The sequence below is a fragment of the Manacus vitellinus genome, unplaced genomic scaffold, assembly GCF_001715985.3.
Source record: "Manacus vitellinus isolate BGI_N305 unplaced genomic scaffold, ASM171598v3 scaffold_60_pilon, whole genome shotgun sequence".
Classification (NCBI taxonomy): domain Eukaryota; kingdom Metazoa; phylum Chordata; class Aves; order Passeriformes; family Pipridae; genus Manacus; species Manacus vitellinus.
In genome coordinates this window covers 90,369-112,591 of record NW_021940687.1, presented here as the reverse complement: position 1 = coordinate 112,591, position 22,223 = coordinate 90,369, and the positions used below count along the sequence as shown (strand labels likewise).

At 47.2% G+C, this 22,223-nt stretch overlaps 1 protein-coding gene across 4 annotated transcripts in view; it reads left to right on the top strand.

Annotated features, from left to right (window-relative positions):
• The first annotated feature begins 1,594 nt into the window (after positions 1–1,594).
• ST6GAL1 (ST6 beta-galactoside alpha-2,6-sialyltransferase 1) overlaps positions 1,595–22,223 on the top strand; it is a 40,625-nt gene continuing 19,996 nt past the window's right edge. The window contains exons 1-2 of one of the 4 annotated variants that reach the window (XM_029963690.1): positions 1,595–1,611; positions 11,985–12,143. Coding sequence is in view for 1 of the 4 variants with exons in the window: in XM_018083161.1 (XP_017938650.1) it covers positions 14,070–14,149 (80 nt within the window). In the remaining 3 variants the exon portion in view is untranslated. Of the gene's footprint in view, positions 1,612–11,984; positions 12,144–14,054; positions 14,150–14,402; positions 14,567–17,301; positions 17,323–22,223 lie in introns of those variants that run through there. The other 3 variants (XM_018083161.1, XM_018083158.2, XM_018083159.1) reach the window with 3 other exon arrangements.

Below are 22,223 nucleotides of genomic sequence, written 5' to 3'. Positions count from 1 at the left end.
GCCGGAAGCGCACAGGGTGCTGTATGTAAACTTGTCCAGGACCAAGCCCTGTGCTCCAGCCTGGTCCAGGCAAGCATCAAGAATCTGCTCCCCTGATTCTCCCAGGCAGTGCATCAAACTGCTTGCAGAGAGCTCCTTATCCAGCTTCTCTCCTGGATGCAGCCCTCTCCAACCAGGAATTGGCTGCATCACACATGAAAGCCGTGTCTCCCCCTTCGATTTTACCCCCCCAGAGCCTGGATCAGACTGGTACCAGCCTTAACGGGAGTACCTGGGGAAAGGATGGGGTTACAGTGTGAACCTGCATTCTGCAACAGCACTGTGGGCTATTTCTTTCCTGAGGGTTTATCTAAAAAAACTTTACCTGTCCTTGCAGATGTTTCATCTTCTCTGCTGTTGGAAAGCCCTTGGGAAGATTTTGCTTTGTCCAGTGGGAGCAGAGGTACGTTGTGCAGCAGAACATCGTCTCCAGGCAAGGTGGGAATAATGCACAGTGAGATGCTGATTTTGGACACAAACTTGAAGGATATAACCCCAGACCAGATGCTGACACCTTTCAAGGTGAAAAACATGGATACACCTCAGAAACAGTTTGCTTGCTCTTTCCAGTTGAGCAGTGGAAGTGCAGCAGCCAGGATAGGTACAATGTACCATCTCCTGCAGCCCTGATTGCCCACAATGGGGACTGGTGCTGATTTAAGCAGGACCTTTGTTTTTGGCTTGCATGGCCAGGACCCAGAGTTCAAGCTTTTATGATCACAATAATCAGGTTACTTTGCCGGGACGCTGACTAATACACAGTTTGGCAAAATGTATTGCATGCACAGATCCCTGCTCACGCTTGTACGTTTGACAGGGAAGAGGCTGAAAGTAGTTAAAGGCTGAGGCAATTTTAAACCAGCCAGTACCCGTGTGCCCCGTTTTCCATGCCACGGCCATCCCTCGGCGGACCCAAGAGAGCCGTAGGCCAGAGGGCTCTCCCGGGGCGGCCCTAAAATAGGTGCTGGGGGAGGCTGCCTGCGACTCGCTAATGAAGTATTGACGTATCTGCAGTGTCTATTCAAAATGAGTCCGTAGTGATGGAGCTGGATGGCAGCTCTGCCCGTGCCAGTAACAGGGGACGATCGCTTTTTGCGCCTTTCCAGAGCGAGATCCCCGAGGCCGGTGGGCAGGGCCAGCGGTGGGGCTCCCACCCGAGGGTGCTGCGGAGCGTGGGGACACGTGCGGCACCGAGCGAGACCCTCCCCAGCCTGGTGTCACCGCTGCCCGGGCTAAAGGGGTGCCCGGGCTGGGGCTGCTGGGCTGGGCTGGGCTGGGCTGTGCTGTAACTGGGGGCGGCCTGGTCAGAGGCACCGCTCCCTCCCTCCGTCAGCTCTGGCCGTGGTGGGAGGACGACGGCGCGGTGTGCGGAAGGATGCCCCGTACCAGCCTAGCTAGCCGGGCGGCGGCGGCACCTCCCCCGAGCGGCCGGCCCCCGCCCCCCCACTCAGCGCCTTAAAATGCCTTGGCCCGCGCGGGCAACAAAGGCAGGGGCGCGGCGGTGAGTGAGGGACCGGCTGAGGGGCGGCGGGGCCGGGGCTGGTGGTGAGCGACGGCGGGGCCGGGCTGGCGGTGAGCGGGCGGCGGGTCGGCGGGACAGAGGCATTGGCCTAAGGGCCGGCGTGGTCGCAGGTGCCGTGGGAGGGCGGAAGGGCCGCGCCCAGCCCGGCCCCGCCGCCCTCAGGGGTTTCGGCTTCGGCGTGAGGCGGACCCGCGCGGGTGGGTGGGCTCCGGGGAGCGGCGCCCGGCGGACGAGCGCCAACTCGTAACTTTATTAATTCTTATTATTATTTATCCCTATAACCCCATCAATATAAACTTCGAAGCGACAGACGTGTGCGGCCGTGGCTGCCCTGGCATCCCCGTCCCCTGCCCCAGCTTCTCTCCCCGCTCGGCGGGGCTTTGCCAGCACAAAAGTCGGTGGTGAGCGCGGAGCCCGCGCGGTTCCGCCACTGAGGGAGAGAGGATGGGCGGGGGATAAGGCAGATCGCGGCCCCTGCCTTCCCTCCGGCTTGCGCTTACCATCGCCTAAATTTTGACAGATCCTTGCTGGCCTGGGTCAGCCCGCACGGACCTGCGAGTTGTAGCAAGGGATACACGCTCTGAGTAATTTTAGAAGTAGCTGCATTCGTTTTTAATAGCGCAGAGCAGATCAGGCTGCAGAGAGAGTGAATAACGCGTGTCTTCTGCCGTGCTCTAGGCTTTTGTTTCAGGGCAAATCTCTGTTGCTGTGTTTATGAGCCCCCGGTAAATCAGGGCGGTAGAAGGGGAGCAGGGGCTGAAGGAGTGGGAACTGCTGCTGCTCTTTGCTGTTTCCATATCCGCTTGCTGCAACTGGATCTAACGACGGACAGTGTCAAAACAAATATCTGAGAGCGGAAAGGTGCCATCGTGGGGCAGCTGGATCTAGCAGGACATTTTCCTGGCTGTGAGGGAGTGAGAAACCAGAGCTGCCTGTTAATATGTGAGGAATGAATCTAACTTGCTACGTGCAACTCCTCCTTTAGTGGCATGCTTACAATACTGCACTTGCCTAAAGACTGGTAGCTAACCTAGCGGGATTTTATAATGCTCCTCACACAAAGGATTGTGGAATCATTTTTCTGAGCTGGGATAACCTTAAATGTATGGAGGACAGTGATTTAAGCCTACATCATCCTCCTGCTTTCAGAGAGGAGTCTGTGGAAGGAGACCCCAGCAGAATGGGGCAGGTGTGTTCCTGAGGGGAAAAGGGACAGCTTTCTGTCCTTGGGTTTTGCTGCTAAACCATTTATTTTATTGAGCTTTGCTGTGCATCTTGGAGAGTTGCCCTCATCTGCTGGGGTCCAGGACAAGGTAACAAACACACATCCCTTGTGCTTCATCACTGTGTCAGGGAAGGTTTAGGTGAAGCTTTAAATAAGTGAGGAGTTCATATAGATAGGAATGATGCTAACTGTTCCTTAGGAGGAAGAATATTACCAGGAAAAATCTTCCCCAGAAGGCCCCTGGGACAGAGGCCAACAGTGTCTAATGAGGCAAACTTTCCTTATGAGCTGCAGTTCTTAATGTTGGAGGGTGAGGGCTTGAGGGGTTGAAGTCAGCAGACCTGGGGACCTCTGAGAACAGACAGCCTGTCTCCCGGGCTCCTTTGCTCTGGGCAACTGCTCTCTTTGCTGTGGCACAAGCTGCTGCTCTGGAGGTGATGGAGGTGCTGAGTCCAGGTAAATCATCTATTTCCTTATGGTTTAGCAAATGAGTTGGTTTGGTGATGGTGCTGCAGAGACAAGCAGCTTCGCAGTGCTGAGGTGTTGTGCTGGGGGACCTCTGGCACAGCTGCTGTCAGTGTTGGGGACAGGACAGCTATGCAGGAGTGCAGCTTGGTTCCACATAAATCTATTTGCTGGCTTTCTTTCCTTCATTTAGTGCCAAAATGTGTGCCTCTGACAAAAGAGGTGACTTGCCTGAAAATGGAGATGGACCCCCAGTGCAGTGAGCTGCCGTGTAACCACTGGAGCTGCAGTGCTCAGCTGGGCGTGTATGTGTCTTCTGCTGGCAGCAAATGTGAGGTTTCAGAAAACAGGAGAAATATGTGATCATCTCTACCTAATTCCTTGACACAAAGGTGTTGATGAATCTCTGATGAGCAAGTTGCTTGCTCTGGTGGCTACTGTTTGTTTGCAAATACTCTAATTTTGTTAAAACCAAACAGTGGAAATGAAGGTGTATCGTCGTTCTCAGAGACCTAGTTTTCTAGGGACAAAATAGGCAAGTACTTAAACCTTGGTTTGCAGTGACTGCTGGCAGAGTCATCTCCTGCAGAAATGGGAAATGCGTGGGAGGAATTAGAGGTGCCAGTATGAGGTGGACAGGGGTGGTCTAATGAAGGGCAAAGCAAATGCACCTTGTAATGTTTCGTATCTTAACTCTGTCCTTGAGACAGTGGTGCAAGAGAAACTGCTGCAGAAGCAGATTACTGTATATTCAGAGGTTTATGTCCCTACTGGCCTCTGTTGGAGGACGGAGGGACACTGAAGGGCAGCCCTGTGCTGGAGGGAGTGTGTCCATGGCACTGCCCGTACTGGCGCCTTTAACCACAGGCACTTAGCAGCACATATCTCACCTAGCTCCTGTCTTGCTCCAGGCTGTAAGAACTGGAGGATGGTAATGGGTGCTGGCCCAAATCCATGTCAGGTTGTCCTGTCCTTTGTTTGCTGGCTGACTGACGTGGAGGAGGTATTCGAACTCAAGTTCTTTGATGTCCAGTGCTTCTCCTGACACCCTTGATCTGTTGCATTGGCAGCTTTGGGAAGGGCAGGAATGATGCCACTGAGTAATGGTCCTCCTCCCTTTGTGCTCAGCGGTGCACACAGCTCTTGGTGAAAATGTCGTTTTCCTGTTCTCTACTCAACACTCATAAATTTCACAGTGAAAGATCAGACAGAATTGTCTTGATGATCTTCTAAAAAGTGCACAAATCTTTTCCATAGCTCTCAGATTTTGGTAGCGTGATGTAAATCACAATTATGCACAGGATTAGCAATCAAAGAGCATTATGAATCAATCTGATACTTTGTCTTAACCATAGCCCTTCTTAGATTGCTGACCTACATATTCCAGCTTTCACTATAACTGCTTCAGCAAGAATGGGCTTTGTTTCTGAGTGTAAGGTGGCCCAGCTTCTGGAGATCTTTGTGTTTGAAGAACATTTTCATTGAGATTATGTAGAGATTTACTAAAATTTCTGGTGACTTCAGATGTGCTTGAAGTCTGCGCTGCTTGACTGGTAACTTGTCAATGAAGTGTGAAATATAAGTGGTCCCTTTGAATGTTCTTTTTATTATAATTGTGCTGATGAAATAAGATGCTTTCAGTATAAGGTGCTCTTAGATGTCTAGCCAACAGAGATCATTGTTATCACTTGTGTGATTAAAAACCTTGGAAAAACTTACATATTTGAGCCACTTGCTTATAGGTAAAAAAGAAGTTTTATTACCTTTCTGAAGTATGTGCTGCAAGCTCAGCCTTAAATGAGATGTAAACCCAAAGCTTCTTCCGTAAAACCGCTCCCTGCGAGTCACTGATGATATTGATGTTAATGCACATCTGCTTGTTCCACTTACAGATGAGTTTTCCTACTGATTCCAGAGTGAGGAGCTGAACGATGATAAAAAGGAGAATCCAGAACTAGGTCTGCAAAAGAGTGACTCGGTTGTTTTAAGGCAGCACTTAAACCCATTCCTACCTGTCATGATTTCAGCTCTGCAGGATAGATCCCTTGGTTTGAAGAATGCTGGGAAGCAACAAGAAGTGCCTGTTCTGGTGTACTTGTGCTTCCCAGCACGTACCAGTAGACTGCACATGGTCCAGGAGCTTGTCTGTGAAACCAGAATGGGGATTTGTGAAACCAGAGCAGAGGAAGTCTGTCCTCTGGTTTTGTCTCAGCAGGTTCCAAGTGGTGCCTCTGCTTAGCTTGGGTTTGCTGGTCCCTCTGCAGCATTTGAAAGCTGCCTGAGATACTTGGCTTGGAGTGTCTCTGAACTTTCAGCTCTCCCAGCAAGTCATCAGATGTTCTTAAATATTTCCTTGTGGTCTGTTGCTCACAAGTTACCACAATGTCCGTTCTCAGGCAGAGGTTGTGCAGAAAGCTGCAACATAGCATCTGGCTGTTTCTTTTTCTGTAATAGCTAAAAAAAGGTCTGTTTGCGAGACCTTTATTTAAAATGGAAACACTGCACAGAATATCCCCCCGTTTACCAGCAGGATGCTGAAGTGCAGGGAGGCCTTTGCTTTTGTGTATTGTCTCCTGTGCCCCAGACTCCTTTGCCTGGGAATGGTGCATTGGTACACGCAGAAGAGAGCTGTGTGCCAGACTGTGCTGACATTCTTCTGTGCTCCTGATCTGTGTTCCCCCCGGGAACTGGCAGCTACTGCAAATGAAGTGAGGGAAGCTGGTGCTGGTGCAAACCTCGGTGCTGCTGGAGGAAGTGGAGAACCCGAAGCATTCAGCACAGGATGCCAGTCTGGCTGGCTGTGTTGTGCATACTGAGCTGTTCAGCAGGTCCCGTGGCACTGGCAGAAGTGTTCATCACGAAGTCCTGGCTTGTGCTTGGGATTCCTGGGGGTGAGGGAAACAAGCTAATGCTCCCCTCATCAGTGTTGCATCCATCCTCTTAGGATGGCTGCAGCAGTTTGGATTTTCAACTGTAAAATTTTGCAGAAAAATAGCAGTTGCTGACAGCAGGGATTAATTTATTAATATGCATTACGGCTTGCCTTTGTCTTTGTGGTGCAGCACTTGGCTGATTAGGAAATCAAAGGTGTTCCAATCAGCCTGACTTCGTTCACTGGATTTTCTGCAGATAACCTGTGTGTGCCAACGGAGTCCCGAGTCTGTGGGGAGAGTGTGGTGATGCTCACTGGGATGGGATGACAATAAAAATTTCCATGGCAGTTATGCAGCAATGATAGCTGCTTTCTAAAATGGATCTCCTGGGAACTAAAAGAAATCTGTAGTCCTGGTTTCCTCATGCTCGTCTCAAGGACCTGCTTTTTACCTTGGAATAACATTTAATGGGCAGTACCAGAGTAATGACTTTTTTTTTCCCACCCCTACGTTTGTTTGTAATGCAGAATCCTCAGGAAAGTGTGCAAGCTCTGTGCCTTCTGAACACAGCAGCTGAGGCACAGAGCACCTCAAAAGCAATTAGTTTGCATTTAAAATAAATAAATAAATAAAAAAATCTCTTTATTGCTCAACCTTCATGCTGAGTTGCATTGCCTAGCAAGACTGAAAATTTGAGCATGATCCTTTGTTATATAAGTTGGGTTGTTTAATGTTTATTTATTTGTTTGAGTTTAGGGTTTTCTTCTCTTTCCCCAAAGGTTTAGTTCTGCATAACTTAACTACATCCATACATACATAACATTACTTTGGTACAGAGGTGGAGAATAACTGTGTAAATTCTTGATTATCCTGATGACCTGCCTGTAATCCTGCCATCCTTTGTGCTTGCAAGGGGTCTTAAAGAAATTAGAAATTTAGACATACAAGATTGTAATAGCTGGGATAAAGGTAATCTCACCATTGCTTGTGTGAGACCCCCCATGCAGTGCTGCTTCCAGCTCTGGGGTCCCTAGCACAGGAAGGACATGGACCTGTTGGAGCACGTCCAGAGGAGGCCACCAAAATGATTAGAGGGATGGAGCAGCTCTGCTATGAGGAAAGACTGAGAGGATTGGGATTGTTCACTTGGAGAAGAAAAAGATTTGGGGTGACCTAATTGCAGCCTTCCAGTACCTGAAGGGAGCCTGCAAGAAAGGTGGAGAGGGCCTTTTTTTTTCTTTAACAAGGGCCTGGAGTGACAGGACAAGGGGGAATGGCTTCAAACTGAGAGTAGATTTAGATGGGATATTAGGGAAACATTCTTTCCTATGAGGATGGTGAGGCCCTGCCACAGGTTGCCCAGAGAAGCTGTTGCTGCCCCATCCCTGGAAGTGTTTAAGGCCAGCTCAGATGGGACTTGGAGCAGCCTGGTCTAGTGGAAGGTGTCCCTGCCCATGGCAGGGTGTTGGAAGAAGATGATCTTTGAGATCCCTTCCAACCTAAACCATTCTAGAATGATTCTCTGGAGCTATATATTTTTTATGTTGTTTATATTTTTTATATAAATTTGTATTAGTTCTTCACCCAGCTCTTATTTGTCCAGCAGAGATTCTGTGTAAATAATTATCAGGGCGTTAGGCACTTTGTGAGGTACATTAGCAGAAATGTTGCAGAAATGGAAATGTTATGTTCTGGTTTCTCTGGGCTGGTGTTGCACAGGTGAGCCTGACATGAAATATGTATGTTTTATGAGAGTCGAGAAGGTGCTGGATGGATTTTGCTCTCATCCAGATAACGGTGTCTGTGAATATGAAGCCTGTTTCCTATTAACAGCTGTTCCTGCAGTCTTGAAATTCACTTTTCACAAATGGGTATGTTCATGAAAGAATAGTGCTTTCCTGGGAAGATCATAAAAGAGCGACGGGTTGTATCTTAACAAAGTCCTTCCAGAGCTTGGTATTTTGTGGAGTTTGTAACTCTGCCTAAGGAGCTGCCTTTCACCTTTCTGAACAAAAGGCATCATGGAAGGGATCTCCAACAAATGCTGCAGGGGCAGATTTTGGTGGAACAGAGATGGGATTCAGGTTGAAGGAGTCGGGAGCAGAGATGAAATAGTCCCCTGGATGTGTTTTAGTATTGGAGGCAGGGGGATTCCCAAAGGCAAAAATGGGATTGATAGAAATAGGTGTTGCTTGTGCCTGTGACATGAAAGGGTATTTTGAGAGACGTGGGAGTGCCCAGCTGGAGAGGAAAGAAGAGCAGCGCTGGAAGGCCACTTTAATTCAGGAATGCCTTGTGTGATGGGTTAGTCAGGCTTTCTGCTCATCCTACAAAGTGAGGGATCATTGGCATTTTTCAGGCTCTTCGAATTTAATTTAACCTGTGCTTAAAGGACAGCCGTCTTGAATCTTGCAGGCTGAGCAGCTCACCTATAGATGGAGGAGTCTGAAAAGGTGCTGTATATTTGGCACTGAGCAGTGGCTCCGTGTGATGTGTGCGTGAACCATGGCCTGCTTTAACAGAGGGGTCTGAAAAGTGCAGAAAGGAGGGAAAGCTGCATGGAAAGAATCTAATTTTCTTTGGATCTATCTGCTGGCTTTCAGAGCAGTCACTAATTCTGTCTTCTATTTTATTCTTTTATATATAATAGCGTGGGTGTGGACTGGGAATTATTTTAAGCCCTGTGGATGTGGTTCAGCAATTTCAAGTGTGGTTAGAAGTATGATTTTAAAAACAAAGGGAAACTCCTTCAAATCTGCACCTGGAAATTTTCCAGTGTGGTGTAGCTCACCTCTGCTTTCCCACTCTCAGTTTTGGAAACTTCTCACTTTGTAAATCACTTCGCAAAACACCCATATCTTTCAGTTGAACTATGTGCTCTAAGGTTGAGAAGTGTTCCTAGTTATTAAGGGAGTGCAACTGAGTAACTATTTTATTAGATATTCATGGATGGATTGTTTAATTAGGTAAATAGAGGATCGTATGTTTGCAATCTAAGGAGAAAAATTCAGAAAGGTTCATTAAAGATTAGTTGTAAAATTTGATGTCAGAAGTGATGTGAAGTTTCAGTGTGGACACTCCTAATCAAAATCAGTTTAGTTCATGCTGGAAGTGAATAGGAATGAAGGAAATTTAAGCTTACCATGGCTACAGATGTGGGGGTGTACCAAGGTCATTAATGCATGTTAACTCATACTTTTAAAATTAATTCCTGACGTTAATTTGGCTTGATTCTTCCCATCTGTCCATGCAGACAACACTCTGGAAGTTTCACATTTTTGAGGTATTGCAGAAATTACTTCTTCTCCCAACTATTCCTTTGCAGCATCTGAGCTGAGATTTTACACTGGGTGAGGACGGCATGTCAAGCCCTGCAGGTGATGTTTGAAATGCTTAATTTTTCACCTAATTGTTGCCTGCATTTCACGTCTGTGAAGTGCCCTCAGGCATGACCGTCATGGCCTGCCATGCATGCACCACAGGCTGAGCAGTGGGGTGGCTGCCTTGGAGCCTGCGGGGCAGGAAAGGGCTCTGTCCCAACCCCTTCTGCTCATGGCTTAGCTCTGCTTCTGCAGGGTTTAGGCTGAGCCTCAGCCCTCCCCATCTGTCAGGACCCTCATCGGGCAGCGCGTGGCCTGCTCAGCGCCTCGTCTGTGTCTGATCGGCGGCGGAGCTGGTGAAACCGGTCACTGCTGCCAGGAGATCTCAGGTCTTTCTTCCTAGCTCCTACCCATGCGGATCTCCCCTGGTTGCCACAACTCCCTAATCTGAAAGAAAACAAACCTGAGGTGCGATTGAACACTGCACAGGGTTTCCATAAGTGGAGGGAGCAGCTGTGAGCATGTTGCCAGCCCCCGTGTCCCCTAGTCATGCAGCCCTAGCATGTGCTGTTCTGGGCCAGCTGGTGCTGGGGACTTTGGGATGGTGGTGGTAATGACTTTTGGAGAGCATGAGCCACCATGGTTGCCCTAAGGAGGCCACCTGCCAGGGTTTTGGTAAGCACAGGCTGTGCTGGTGGGCAGGGTTCTGTGGCTGGATTTGTCCATCACTGCCTGTTTTTCTGAAGTGAAAACACTCAGGCTGGGAGTGAAGGTTATCATGTCCTGCTTTTCCCCACCTGAGATTGCCCCACAGGCTGTTGCATGTTTTAATGGTGTCACAGTCTTGAAGTTGTTTTAAAACATTTTCTTCAGTTAAATTCCTGTCTAGCCATAAGCTCCAAGAAACCTACTCTTTCTTCCAGTATTGCTCCTTCTAGCCCATTTCAGTTCTTGCCAGATTCCTAAGCTGCCATCTCCTAGAGAGCTTTCAGTCTTTCTGGTCCTTGAGCATTTCTTAGCCCTCCCACATCCTTGGCTTGCTTTCTTTTATGTTTCATGAAGGCAAACTCCAGGAGGAAAAAAAAACCAGCCACAAAACAACCAAAAAACCCAAACCCCTCTCCAAATATCCAGATACATTCTACCTCTTCTCTGTAGTTGTGCTTGTTATCTTTCTGAAAACTGAATTTAGCTGTTGGTGTTATCAGTAGTTCTAATGCAATTTGTTTTATAGCTGGTTACCAGGAGATTATTAGCTGTGTGTTTGTGTCAAAAAGTAGGTGTAATGGTTCAGAGCAGATAAGCTGCAAAAACTACCCCCTTAAAAAAAGCCTGTGTAGAAGCTACTTTGGTGTTACTCACTGGAAAAATGAGCAATTCTTCAACTCTGGTTTGGGGAGGAGGATCAAGGAAGTTGAATTTGTCTCGAGCGAGATGTATTTGAAGTGAAAATACTGGTCTTTGTAATATCTTTTCCAAGGAAAGCAGTGAGAAACTTCTGCTAATTTGGTAGTTGTGGAAAAAGATCCTGCTGGGATGATGCCTGGGTGAGACTGCTGCTGAGTGAGAGACTGGATTAGCCATAATTTGCACAGATCGTCTTCCTTCATGCTACTGCTTTCCCTCCCCTGCCATGGTGTACTGCAATGCATTAGGGTCCTTGGATGGTTCACGCTGGCATTAATTTGAGTTACGGACATACTGGGACCTCTTCCTAAGCTGTGTGTGTTTGGGTTCCCTGCTGAGAGCAGAAACCTGAGCTGCTGGACTCAGGTGAAACATATGCCGGGCCAGGCACATACACTGGAAACTTGCCCAAGGCAGGATAATTATGGGAGGCAGCTTTTTCTGAGCGGACTGTGTGCTCTCACTTGCTAAACAGTCTTGTGATTAATGTCTTACTTAAGAGGGTTTTAGGACACATGCTGCAGTTACACTGCATTTCTTTTAGAATTAGGGGAGAGGTTAGAAATATAAACTCTGTAAAGGCTCTTTTGTGTTTCCAGCAAGGGTCATCAGTTAAATGCAGTGCATCACTGCTCTATTGTGTCAGGGTAGGCAGTGGTTTTTGCTAGGGATGGTTCAGTGGGAGAGGGATCCTCAAGAGGGTCTTTGCACATGTGTTTGTACAGGTTGCATTGCTCAGAACTCCTTAGGGACTCATAGCCCCAGCACTAAGGGTGAGTTGTTCTGCCCTGATCTCAATATTACCAGCTCTCCCTGACCCTGGCTCCTGGCTTTAGACTGTGGGAAGTTCTGCAGACAGCAGGTGTTCACCAGCAGATTTCGCCTTCAAAACAAGGCTCTGTGTGCTGTTTTACTCAAGCCCAAGTTATGTTTAGAGGCGTTGGCAGCTCTAAAGAGATTGTTGATCTTACCCAGGATACCGTTGCCTGTGGTGTGGGCACAGCAGTATTTGCTCTAGTGTTTCTGTGTTGCTGCCTATTTGCTGTGTGATCCTGGCTGGTGGTTGTAGTCTCCTGTCCGGTGATTTCTGATCAGTCTGATGTAGCTGTCTAACATCTTGATTTCTTTCCTAGGCTAGAGAATTCGATTAAGAGGGACATGAGAGCATGAAGAATTGCACGGATGTGCTTCCTGTGGTGGCACCTCCTACAGATCTTACCTGGCAACCTACTGCTGCCTGGAAGGGAATGACAAGGAACTGCTGTGGGCAGCAAGGGAACCTGGAGACGAAGGTGATGACCACGGCTCTTCTTTTTCTTTTCAATGTCCCTTTTTTCACTTCCACATGCGTGCAGCAGGAGCAGGACTGCTGTTGGCGTGACAAGGCCATGTACGTTCAGAGGCACTGCTGTTGGCAGTAGGGCTGTCTCGTATTGCTTGCAGAGTTGGGAGGGTGGTAAAGAAAATGAGAAGAGTTCTCTGCTATTCCCTTTGCAACTATCCTATATTTCTCTTTTAAAGCAAAATAAAAGATTTGTTCTGCTACTTGTGGGAGCCCTTGTAGAAGCTGAGACATATTGGTAGTGTGCCAGAGATAAGTGTCTGAGATCCAGTATTTATTCTGCCTTGCGTAAAATGAATATAAGATGTGTATTGGGGCTCCTTTTGGTAAGGGCTTTCCATAGAAACCCTCTGGGGATATTGCCTGTGGTTCTGGGTTAGAGTAATTAGCTGCCTACTTTCAGGGCTGACCTCATGTCTGAAGTGCTTTTGGTGGTGATGCCTCTATCCCTGTCTGTCACCCTTCCCCGCTGGCATCCTGTCCCTTATCCCAGCACTGCAAGGCTTCGGAGCTGCCCTCAGAAATGATGAGCTAGTTCAAAAGGTTGGGTCATGTGAGCCATTGCAGTGACTGAGGAAGGTGCTGATGCTGGGACCCCGCTTTTCTCTCACGCACGGGAAAGCTCACTTGGTAGGGAGCATTTTTAGAGGCAACTGCAAATGTAAGTGTTGGGTTTATACCTGTTTTCATGTGTGAAGAAGGCTTGGGAGGACCTTGTTGTATAGCTGCTTCTCTAGATCCTTAAATTGCTGGCATGAGGAGTGCCAGCTGTTGCTCCCCACTTTCTCTTCTGCTGGAAACATGCTAATCTCCTCTCCTCTGCTTAAAACCTGAATCTTTAATATGGAACATGTACCACCCTTTCTTCCTTTCTGGCTGAGGAACACTTGTCCCTCCCAGTATTGTGTTACCTTTAGCATTGCAAACTGAAACGCTTGGGCAGGGGTGGTGGAGCTCCAGCAGCCTGCTTGCTTGGAGGCTGCTGGATTTCCATCCCTAAAGAGGGCAGAGAGCAGCAAAAATTTGCACAGAGATCAAGACAGAGCTGTATGGAGCCTGGGGAGCACTGGCAGGAGTGGGAACACACCGTGGGAGGTGGGTGAGTGGAAAAGAAAAAATGTGGCACGTTGCCTTGGGCATCTCTGGCAGTTGTTCTTTTCATGGGGAAGACATGAAAGCTGGAGACAACTTGACTTCTAGTTAGGTAGGATTTGGGTGTAGAATAGAGGTTAAAGAAGCAGGTCAGCCATGGAGCTCAGCCCCTGCAAAACTTCCCATTTGTTGTTGTTCTTGGGAAACAAGGGGGTTTTTTTTTTAGTTCTGTTTTTCTTCCTTGTTCCTCTGAAATCCAAGACCAAACCTTTCAAACTCAGATTCACTTTTAGTGCAGAGATATCCTTCTCTTAATGTGCATTGGTAACACTGAAGAGTCACCTTCTATTTGTGCCAGAATGAAATCTCTAGCCCCTTTCGAAACACTGGGAAGTCTTCCTCCTGAACAACAAACCCAGCTCCCTGTTACTAAGTACAGTTTCAGACTAGGCAGCCTGGTTAGGTGTGGCTTGCAATATGCCAAGGCTGCTGTGGGAGTTGGATATTTGAAAACCAGCAAAGTGATACATTTGATCTGTAATATCTGTACCTCTCTGTCTGCCTAACCCTCTTGTCCGCAGTTATGCTGTTATATGTTAATAATTTAAACAGAAGAGGGACTTTTCTCTTTCCTCCTTTGGGTACATCTGAAATAGGGAAGTAAAACCAAAAATTGGTACGCACCCCCCTTCATGTCCCAGTGCTCCCTGTGGCTGTGTGGGAGCCTCTGACCCTCTCCCCCTTTAGAAGGGGGCAGAGCCTACCTGTTGGAAAAGAGGATGTTATGTGTTGGGTCTGGGTGGTTGAAGGTGGAGGAGATGAGCTTCAGTGTGTCGAGTCCAGGTTTAGCAGTGGCTTCCCAAGGTGGGTGTCCAGACCAGTGGAGTGTGATCAGCAAAACCTTCGACCACGTACTAAAATACAGTTTTCTTTCACAATAACAGGATGACGCAGACGTAATCGTACTGTGTAAGAGCAGTTAATTCTGTGTGCTTGTGCTGAAGTGCAGTGCTAACCCATCTGCTTGTTTTTGCTGCAGTTTTGTGTGTACTTTAGAGATGGCCCCACTACTGCCAGCAGTTTGGGGCAGCTTCTCTATCAGGAGCTGGCTGTTTGTGCGTATGGCTCTGTGGTCACTCTGGCAGCCTGTTCCTATATACTCATGACTTCTACTCTTTTACATGCATGAAGTCCTTGCTGTGGCAGAAGGCACTGTTCTCAGACATTGCTTTGCACTTGAAGCATTTTGTGGGACTCCTGCATTAGCTCTGAAACACCATGGTGAGTAGAGGACATGAGCTCAGGACAGGCACTGCATACAGTGGTCAGCTTTTCCCCCCAACTCGGATCCAAAAATGCTCATAAGGAAAGGACTTCCAAAGAAGAAAGGCTTGTGGAGCGTGGGAGGAGGGCTGGAGGTGGAATCTCACTATGGCAGGAAAGCAGCTTCCTGCATACTTTCCTGTTGGGGAAAGGCCACAGAAACTAGGGTACCCGCCTTGTGCAATGCAGATGCTGGAAAGGATGTGAAGGGCCTTAGGGGGGATTTCCTAGGAGGAAGAGGAGAGTCCTAGAGATGCAGACACACCAGGAATGCACCTGGTTCCTAACAGGTAGCGTGTATATCCACCTCCAACCCTCCTCCCCTGCTCCACATGGCACTGTGCATCCCAAACAAAACCCAAACAAACAAAACACACACACACACACACACACACACACACACACACACACACACACACACACACACACACACACACACACACACACGCGCCCCCTCCCCCAAAACAAAACAAAAAACCACAAACAAAATAGTTTCAGACAACTCTGCTAGGCTTCCCTGCTGTTTTTCTTTGCTTTCATACTGGAATGTTGTGGTTCCTCCTATGTGAGAGGAGATATTCTAACCGCCACACCCTGGGCTTGGGGGTTCTCTGCTAGTTTAGCCTCAGGGGATACTGGTATGATGGCATGAGGAAGGAAAAAAAATTGTGTTCCTCCTGTCAAAAGATATCCAGGACTTTGTACCTTCAGATGCCTGTGCGAGGTTAAAACACGGTGTAGTAGCAGCCAAGCTCCCATCCTGAGAACCTGGAGGGGAGCTTGTGGAGAGGAGAGAGCTACATTGCTGTACAAAAGGATTCAAAGGGATCCTTTTGGCAGGAAGAGGAAGGAAAAAGGAGATGAAGGATCATCTAGGATCAGCTCCCATGAGACTTTGATGGCATTTCCAAATGAACTACTTAAAAACTTGTCCCTTTGGAGTGTGCTGGAGTAAAGGTAGGCAGATTTGTTTAAATAAAATGAATGAATAACTTTTCATCTAAAGCTTGTCTGAGCCAGATCAAAAGTCAGCCTTATTTAAAGTTCAGTGAATTTCAAGCCCCGTGCGTTTCCGCTTTGAGCTTGAATGGGATGTTGAGCAGCAAGAAGAGGTGGCATGAGATCACCCTCGCAGCCTTGAGCACTGTGTGAGATTTGTGGCATGTGAGACCACTGCTGTAGGGAGTCTCTTGCTCTTGCTTTCATGCAGTAGGGCATGGTGTCCTCCCAAGGTGTTCTGTGAGTCACCCCCAGCAGCTGGCAGCCACCACTGTGCATGTGGAACATCTCAGCTGGATTTCTATGGGTTCCTTGTCTGCACAGGATGCTGCTGCTGGGATGTGGATGGTTTTGGCACTTGTACTTGTGTGGTACATTGAGGTGTGTTGTTGTAAGAGATGACTGTAGGTAGTGTTTGCTGCACGGCCTCAGCTTACAGACAAGTTTTGCAGTATTCTGTAACTTCTTCCTGGTAAATATTTGTTTCAACTTAATGTCAAGTGTTTGATGCTGTGGTGCAGTTTCCTTCTTTGGGGGTGGGAGAAGCCCCACTGGAACTCTTTGACCTGTCTGGGTTGTTGAGATGTTAGATAAAAGAATTGGCTGGACTTCAGAATGATCCCGAGGAAGAGCAGTGCAGCATAAATCTGATTAAGTGATGTACTTTAGGTCAGGTTTGCACCTTCAAAGCTGACCTGCTGGTCACCTACATGCATACCATGTTTCCATCCCTGCTCGGAAGCAATGTCTGATCAAAGGGGGTTGGAGTCAGGTGAAAATCAACAAAAAGAAACTTTCCAAGAATGGTCTAACCAGCTACTTGGGTTACTGCATTTCTCAGCAGCACAACTCCAACGGAATTCACAAGGAACGCTCCCTCCCACCCCCTTGATTTTTTTACATGTGCTTTTTTGAGCTTCCCTTCCCTTTCCAAGCCATCCATCCTAGGCATGACAGATGCCTGACTTCTGTGTTTGGGGGCAGTTCTCTTAATGAAAGAGGAAGTGTGGTGTCTTTGTGGCCAGGTGGCAGTGAGTGCCCAGGAAGAACTTTATGTGCTCGTGTGCAAGAGTCCAGCTCTGGGCAATAACATCTTCCTCCCATCCCTCATATCTCATTCCTCCTCCCATATCTCATCCCTTCATCCAGCCAAGTGCTGTCTGATTGTGGGGGAAGACAAGAATCTTGCCTTGCTCTGGGAGGCTCAGAGAAAGACTGCAGAAACATTTTGTGCTAGAAGCAGTATGAGAGCCGATGTTGAGTGGAGGAGATGCAAAAACGTCTGGGGCCTCCTTTGCTGCTTTAGGGAGTACCTTATGTTTTTGTTAGAATTATCTGTCTGAATCTCTCTCCATGCTGCAAGTTGTTACCTGGCTTTGATGAAAAACACATTTGTGCTGAGATTCACTGGTAGTCTCCCTTTTTCCCTGCTTTCTCAGCCACCCTGTCCTGCGTTTCATGCCCCTGGCTGGGCACCATGTGGAGCTCTCTGCACACTCAACTGCTTGGCCCTTGTGATGGTGCCAGGCTCATGTGCTCAGCCTGTGCTGGCTGCACCTCTGGAGCCCTCCCACAGGTGTGTCAGGCACAGGCAAACACAAGGGGACTGTGGCTGTGCTTCTCCCCTGGCACTACACAGACCCAGGGAAGACGGGCCACCATTAGTGACACCCTGGGAAAGCAAAGTCCTGCGGATTTCAGGAGCCATTGCTGCTGTGAGTAGGGACCAAGTTCCTCCTGTAAGGCAGTGCCATAGGGATGGCAAAATGGCATCCTTCATAGAGGAAACACAAATTCCCATGTGCGTGGAGTTTCTGTGTGCTTAAATACCAGAGGACAGAAAGCTGCCTGCTTCAAGGGGTGGGTGGAGGTGTGGCTCAGATCCACAAGGGATCCATCCAGTTGTCATCTGCAAGCTCTGCTGCCAGACTTGTTTCTGAAGTGCCGACCGTAGGAAGTGAGTGACGTGTTTGGGGACAGGAGATAGGTAGTGCTTTCCAGGCTTTATGTCTGGTTTTCTGATGGAGAAGAAAGGAGACTAAAACCACTGGGAGCTGGAGATATCACATAGGCAGACACTAAAATGGCCTTTATTGGTGTCTCTGAACCTGACTGTGTTTCAAGCTTGGTGTTTACTTCCCTCCAGCAATTGTGTAGATTTGTTTCACTTCTGATCAATTAATGCCATGCCCATAGCCACACTGATCCATCACTGGGATGCTGCCAGCGTGTGTAAGGGGGGAAGAAAAAGGGAATTCTTTGGTTAGGTTGTACCTGGCACTGTGGAGCTGCAAAATGCATGGCATGCTGTGTTTGGGAGCTTACAGCTGAAGGTGGTTGCTAGGCTGTGCCAGTCCTGCATCCCACCAAAGAGTTGGTCATTGCAACTAGTTTGAGAGGCACCCCTTTGCTCCTGCCAAGTGTTCTCCATGCTGGATCCTTAAGCAGAGGACATAGTCTTGGGTTTGGGTAGGAGGTACTGCTGAACCTGCTTTCCTTTCCTAAGCATTTGGGTAGATGCTGAGGGAAGAAAATGGGAAGGAGGTTTCAAATGAAGGCTTTATCAGGAAAGTTTCATTAATGTTTTCTGTTTTTATAAATACATATGTAAAACTTTGGGGGGAGAGGAGTGTCTTAATCTCTTTAAATGTCTTTGAATATATCTAGGTGTCCAGAAATGGCTATGCTATGCATTTTGTCTACAATTTATGAAATTATGCTATACATATCGTCTGTGATTCATAAAATTGAATTGTATTTAGGCAAAGTCACTTCTCTACCAACATACATGTGGGCTTATTGACAGCAGATGTATTTGAAATGCTGCTACAAGGAGATAATGTTACCGGATGAATCAGTCAGACCTGTGTTTGAAAAACAGAGCAGCACTTGCTGTTATTCCTCTCTGAACTCAAGCCATGCTGAGAGCTCCCTGCACGAGGATGTGACTCGCTGACGTGCCTTGGCAAAGCACATATTTGACATCTGCTACTGCAAATATTCTGACTTTGGGAACCTGCCTGCTGCTTCAACAATTAACAATATCCAGGACTTTGGGGGATATTGATTCCTGCATATCTGCTACCTCAACTGCTCTGCTGCAGCCTGACACTGAGGGCTTTCTTGACAACTTGTGCTGGGTTACACCTGGCTTTCCTCTGGTCGTTTCAGTCTTGGTTTAACCAGTGGAACTGATGATGTGTGGTAAAAGTGATATCAATTTAGCTTTCCTAACACCGTGGCTAGGGAGACTGCAAGCAAGTGGTTTTTATTTACGGAAAAACGTCTGACTATTGTAGCACATTTTTTTTCTGCCTCCTTTTCTATCAGAGACAAAATAGTTAACCCTCATTTTGATGTTTCCATTTGTCTTCCATGCCTCAAGTTCCTTTCATAGAAGGGAACTACTTTGATTTTTGCCAAATAAGTTATTGAAGTGCTTGTTACATGATTGTTCTTACAATTTCTCTGGTAGTCATTTGGTTTGATGGGCTCTAGTGGGTGTCCTTTCTAGTACTCTCTTTATTGCTATCAGGACTTGCCTTTTTTTTTCCAGCATCTGATATTTTTTTGATGAACAGTCTTGACATCTGTGTGTCTCTTACATTATAAAATACAGATTTCTTAGTGAAAACTGATTTCTTTTAAATGTAATGCGGGAAGTGTTTTGGTTAACATAGGGTAAATAGTTCGAATAGTGCTTTCTGAAGTCAACAGCCAGAATTCCCACCTTAATTGTTTCTTCCAGTGAAGTTGATGTGGTGGAGGGCTGCTGTTGAGCTCATGAGCTCTGGGTACATAGAGAAAAGCAAATCTTGGTAGTGCTGTTGGACTGAAAACCAGGAATGATAGATGGACACTTCTGCAAGTTTATTTCACTTAGTGAAAGGCTATAGGTCTTAAGTTAAATTGAATTAGAATCCTCTTTAAGTTGTAAAGTTACTGCGTTGTCCTTGAAACAGAAAGACATCGTGCCCACCTGCAAAGGGCTGGTGTCAGAGAAATATTATCCTGAGGGGTGGTGTGGCTGCAGCTGGCACACAGTGTATTTATTGTCCTGGGGCCATGGAATACCGATTACATGTCTTGGCATGCAAGGATATTTGCAGAGGCATTAAATGTTGACCTGCCACATGCTGTTAATTTCAGATAACGAAGCGCTCCCCTTTCATTTTGAAAGATAAACCTTGTAGAGAAACACAGGCTTGGAGGGGAGAAAAAAGCGATTTGTTTGATTTGAAGGTGTAATGTTCCATGTAAAGTAAATAGTCATAGATGAGTGATCACATCCTGGTCTTTAAAGTTGGGGTGGAGTAGGGTAGGGGGATTTTTACTGTTAGCTTCAGCATGGGAATGGTTGTGGTAAAGTTGACTGATAACAAAAAACTCACTTGTAAAGTCCTGACACACAGGGGTCTGGGTATGGGAGGAAAAGCAGTGCATTTGGGAATTGGTGCTGTTCATGCATGCTAAGATGTGCTTTCTTTCTGTTTCTTCAATGGAACGTGGAACTGGCGACTTTAGAAATGGAAAAGGTTTGTTGCCAGCAGTAGTCTCAAAGTGCCTTGCTGAGCAAGGCTTATGTGGGCATGTGCCCATCTGGAAGCAGCTTCTGTGTTGAGCTGCACTCTGAGAGCTCCCCTGGTGGCCAGCTAGCTGCATCCAAGTGAGATCGTGCTACAAGAGCCCAAGGCTGGCCTGGGGCATGCAGACACCCCATGCAGATGAGGTCTCCTTTGTGTCCATTATTGGTAACATGGAAAATTCAGCAGGCTGTGGGGTTTTGTAAAGGAGAAGTGCTGTTCCCACCAGCTGAGAGCTTGGTCCTGTTACAGAGTTCATAAACGTGCTGTCCCTCTGAGCAAGTAAGCCACCAAGCAAGGAACAGTATGTGGTGTTCTCCACCATGGCATGCCTTGATAATTATTTTATCCTGTCCTAAGAGTTTAAACTGTCCTTCCATCTTGGTGCACCTGCAAAGGACCCTGCAGTAGCCCGTTTCTCCCTTAGCCAGCAGGGTCAGGGACTGGTACTGCTGACCCAGGTCGATGGTTAGAGCCTGTGGCTTTGCAGAGGGAGAAGACACACTTTTTGGTGTTCACTGCTCTCTTGACAATGTTGGAGTGAGGGGTGATACCGTGATACATGTGTCAAAACTGGAGGTTGTCCCTCTGTGGCTGCCAGTCTCTGAACAAGTAGGCTAAGGAGGACTGTCCCTTTGACAGTCATCACCTATCAGAGCAGCATGGCTGTGCTGTAAACACTCTTCAGTGGATCTCTCTTCCTCTCTTGGTATGTCAGTGTTGAAGCTCTCCTTGCATGTGTGTGTTTGTGTCTGCTTCTGGTCTGGGCCTGAGCCCAAGAGCAAACAGAGGCTCCCTTCCTGGGAAAGCTGTGTCTCAGCCCTGTGGGTGCTGCTGGCACCTGTGATGCTTCTCACTGCAGCCATAACTGTTGGCACATCCTCAGGGCACAGGTTGCCTAGTTCAGGTGCCCTGAATTTGTCATACTGGTTTATGTCAGGTGGTTTATTAAAGCTGATTTCAGGCTGTGCCCTGGTGTGTGCTGGTCCCGGGCCAGAGCTGTGCAGCCATCTGGGATGGTGGGAGCTGGAGGTGGGAAGCCACAGTAGTGTGGGTCACCTCTTGCCTTGGTTCTTGATGGCTCATGGTGACTGTGGTTCTGCAGGTGCCTGGTGGAACCTTTGCAGGGAGTGAAAGCAAAGCTGCTGCCTCGTAATTAGGGCAGCAAAAACCAACACAGGACCTAAAAAACAGGGGGAATAAAGGGCTGACACAGCTAGAAATTAAGGCTTCTGCCTTATATTAAATACCAGTGTTTGTTGACATGTAAAACCAAAATGAAGCACACACTTAAACTTTCCCCCGTGCCTCTCCCCAGAATCTGGCTCTTCTCTTCTCCTGAAGGATTTTTTTCAGCTGTGACAGCAGCGTATTTTCTCTGGCACATGCAGAAATTTTTAATGCAGGCAGGACTAATGGAATGATTTATTTGATTATGAGTGACTTGTATAGCTCCTTAACGCATCGTCTGAAATTTAACCATGTTTCTCACTTAAAATGATTTTGTTCCCTTCCCTTTTCCCTTCTCTATGTAAAATTTTCTCATTTTTCACTTTTTTTTGTTCTATTTGTTGGCATTGGAAATACTTAAATGTATGGCTCAACAGATGTTTTATTTTCACAGCACAGTGATGTTTTGGAAAAAAAAAAACCACCAAAAAGCAAGCCTTCCCTGCTTATATATTTACAAAATCGTGATACACACAGTTGAATTAACTGTCTGGGCTAAATAAGGTATCAGAGAGATCTGAAACTCTGCTGTAGAGGGACAGATCTGAAACTGCTCCAGAGGGACAGACCTTTAGCTTGGACAAATGCATCCTCACCTGTCATAGGTTCTTCATCTGCAAAATGGCATGATTGTAATTTGTTTAATACTGTAAAAGAGCTTGATATATATATTTTTCCCCAGGACAGGAATAGGGAATTTCAAGAGCAGATGTGGTTTTGAGGTTACTTTTTGAATTCAGATTTTTTTCTCTTCTTCAGTTTCTTTGAGTATGTTATTTTATTTTGAACAGAGCAATTCCTGC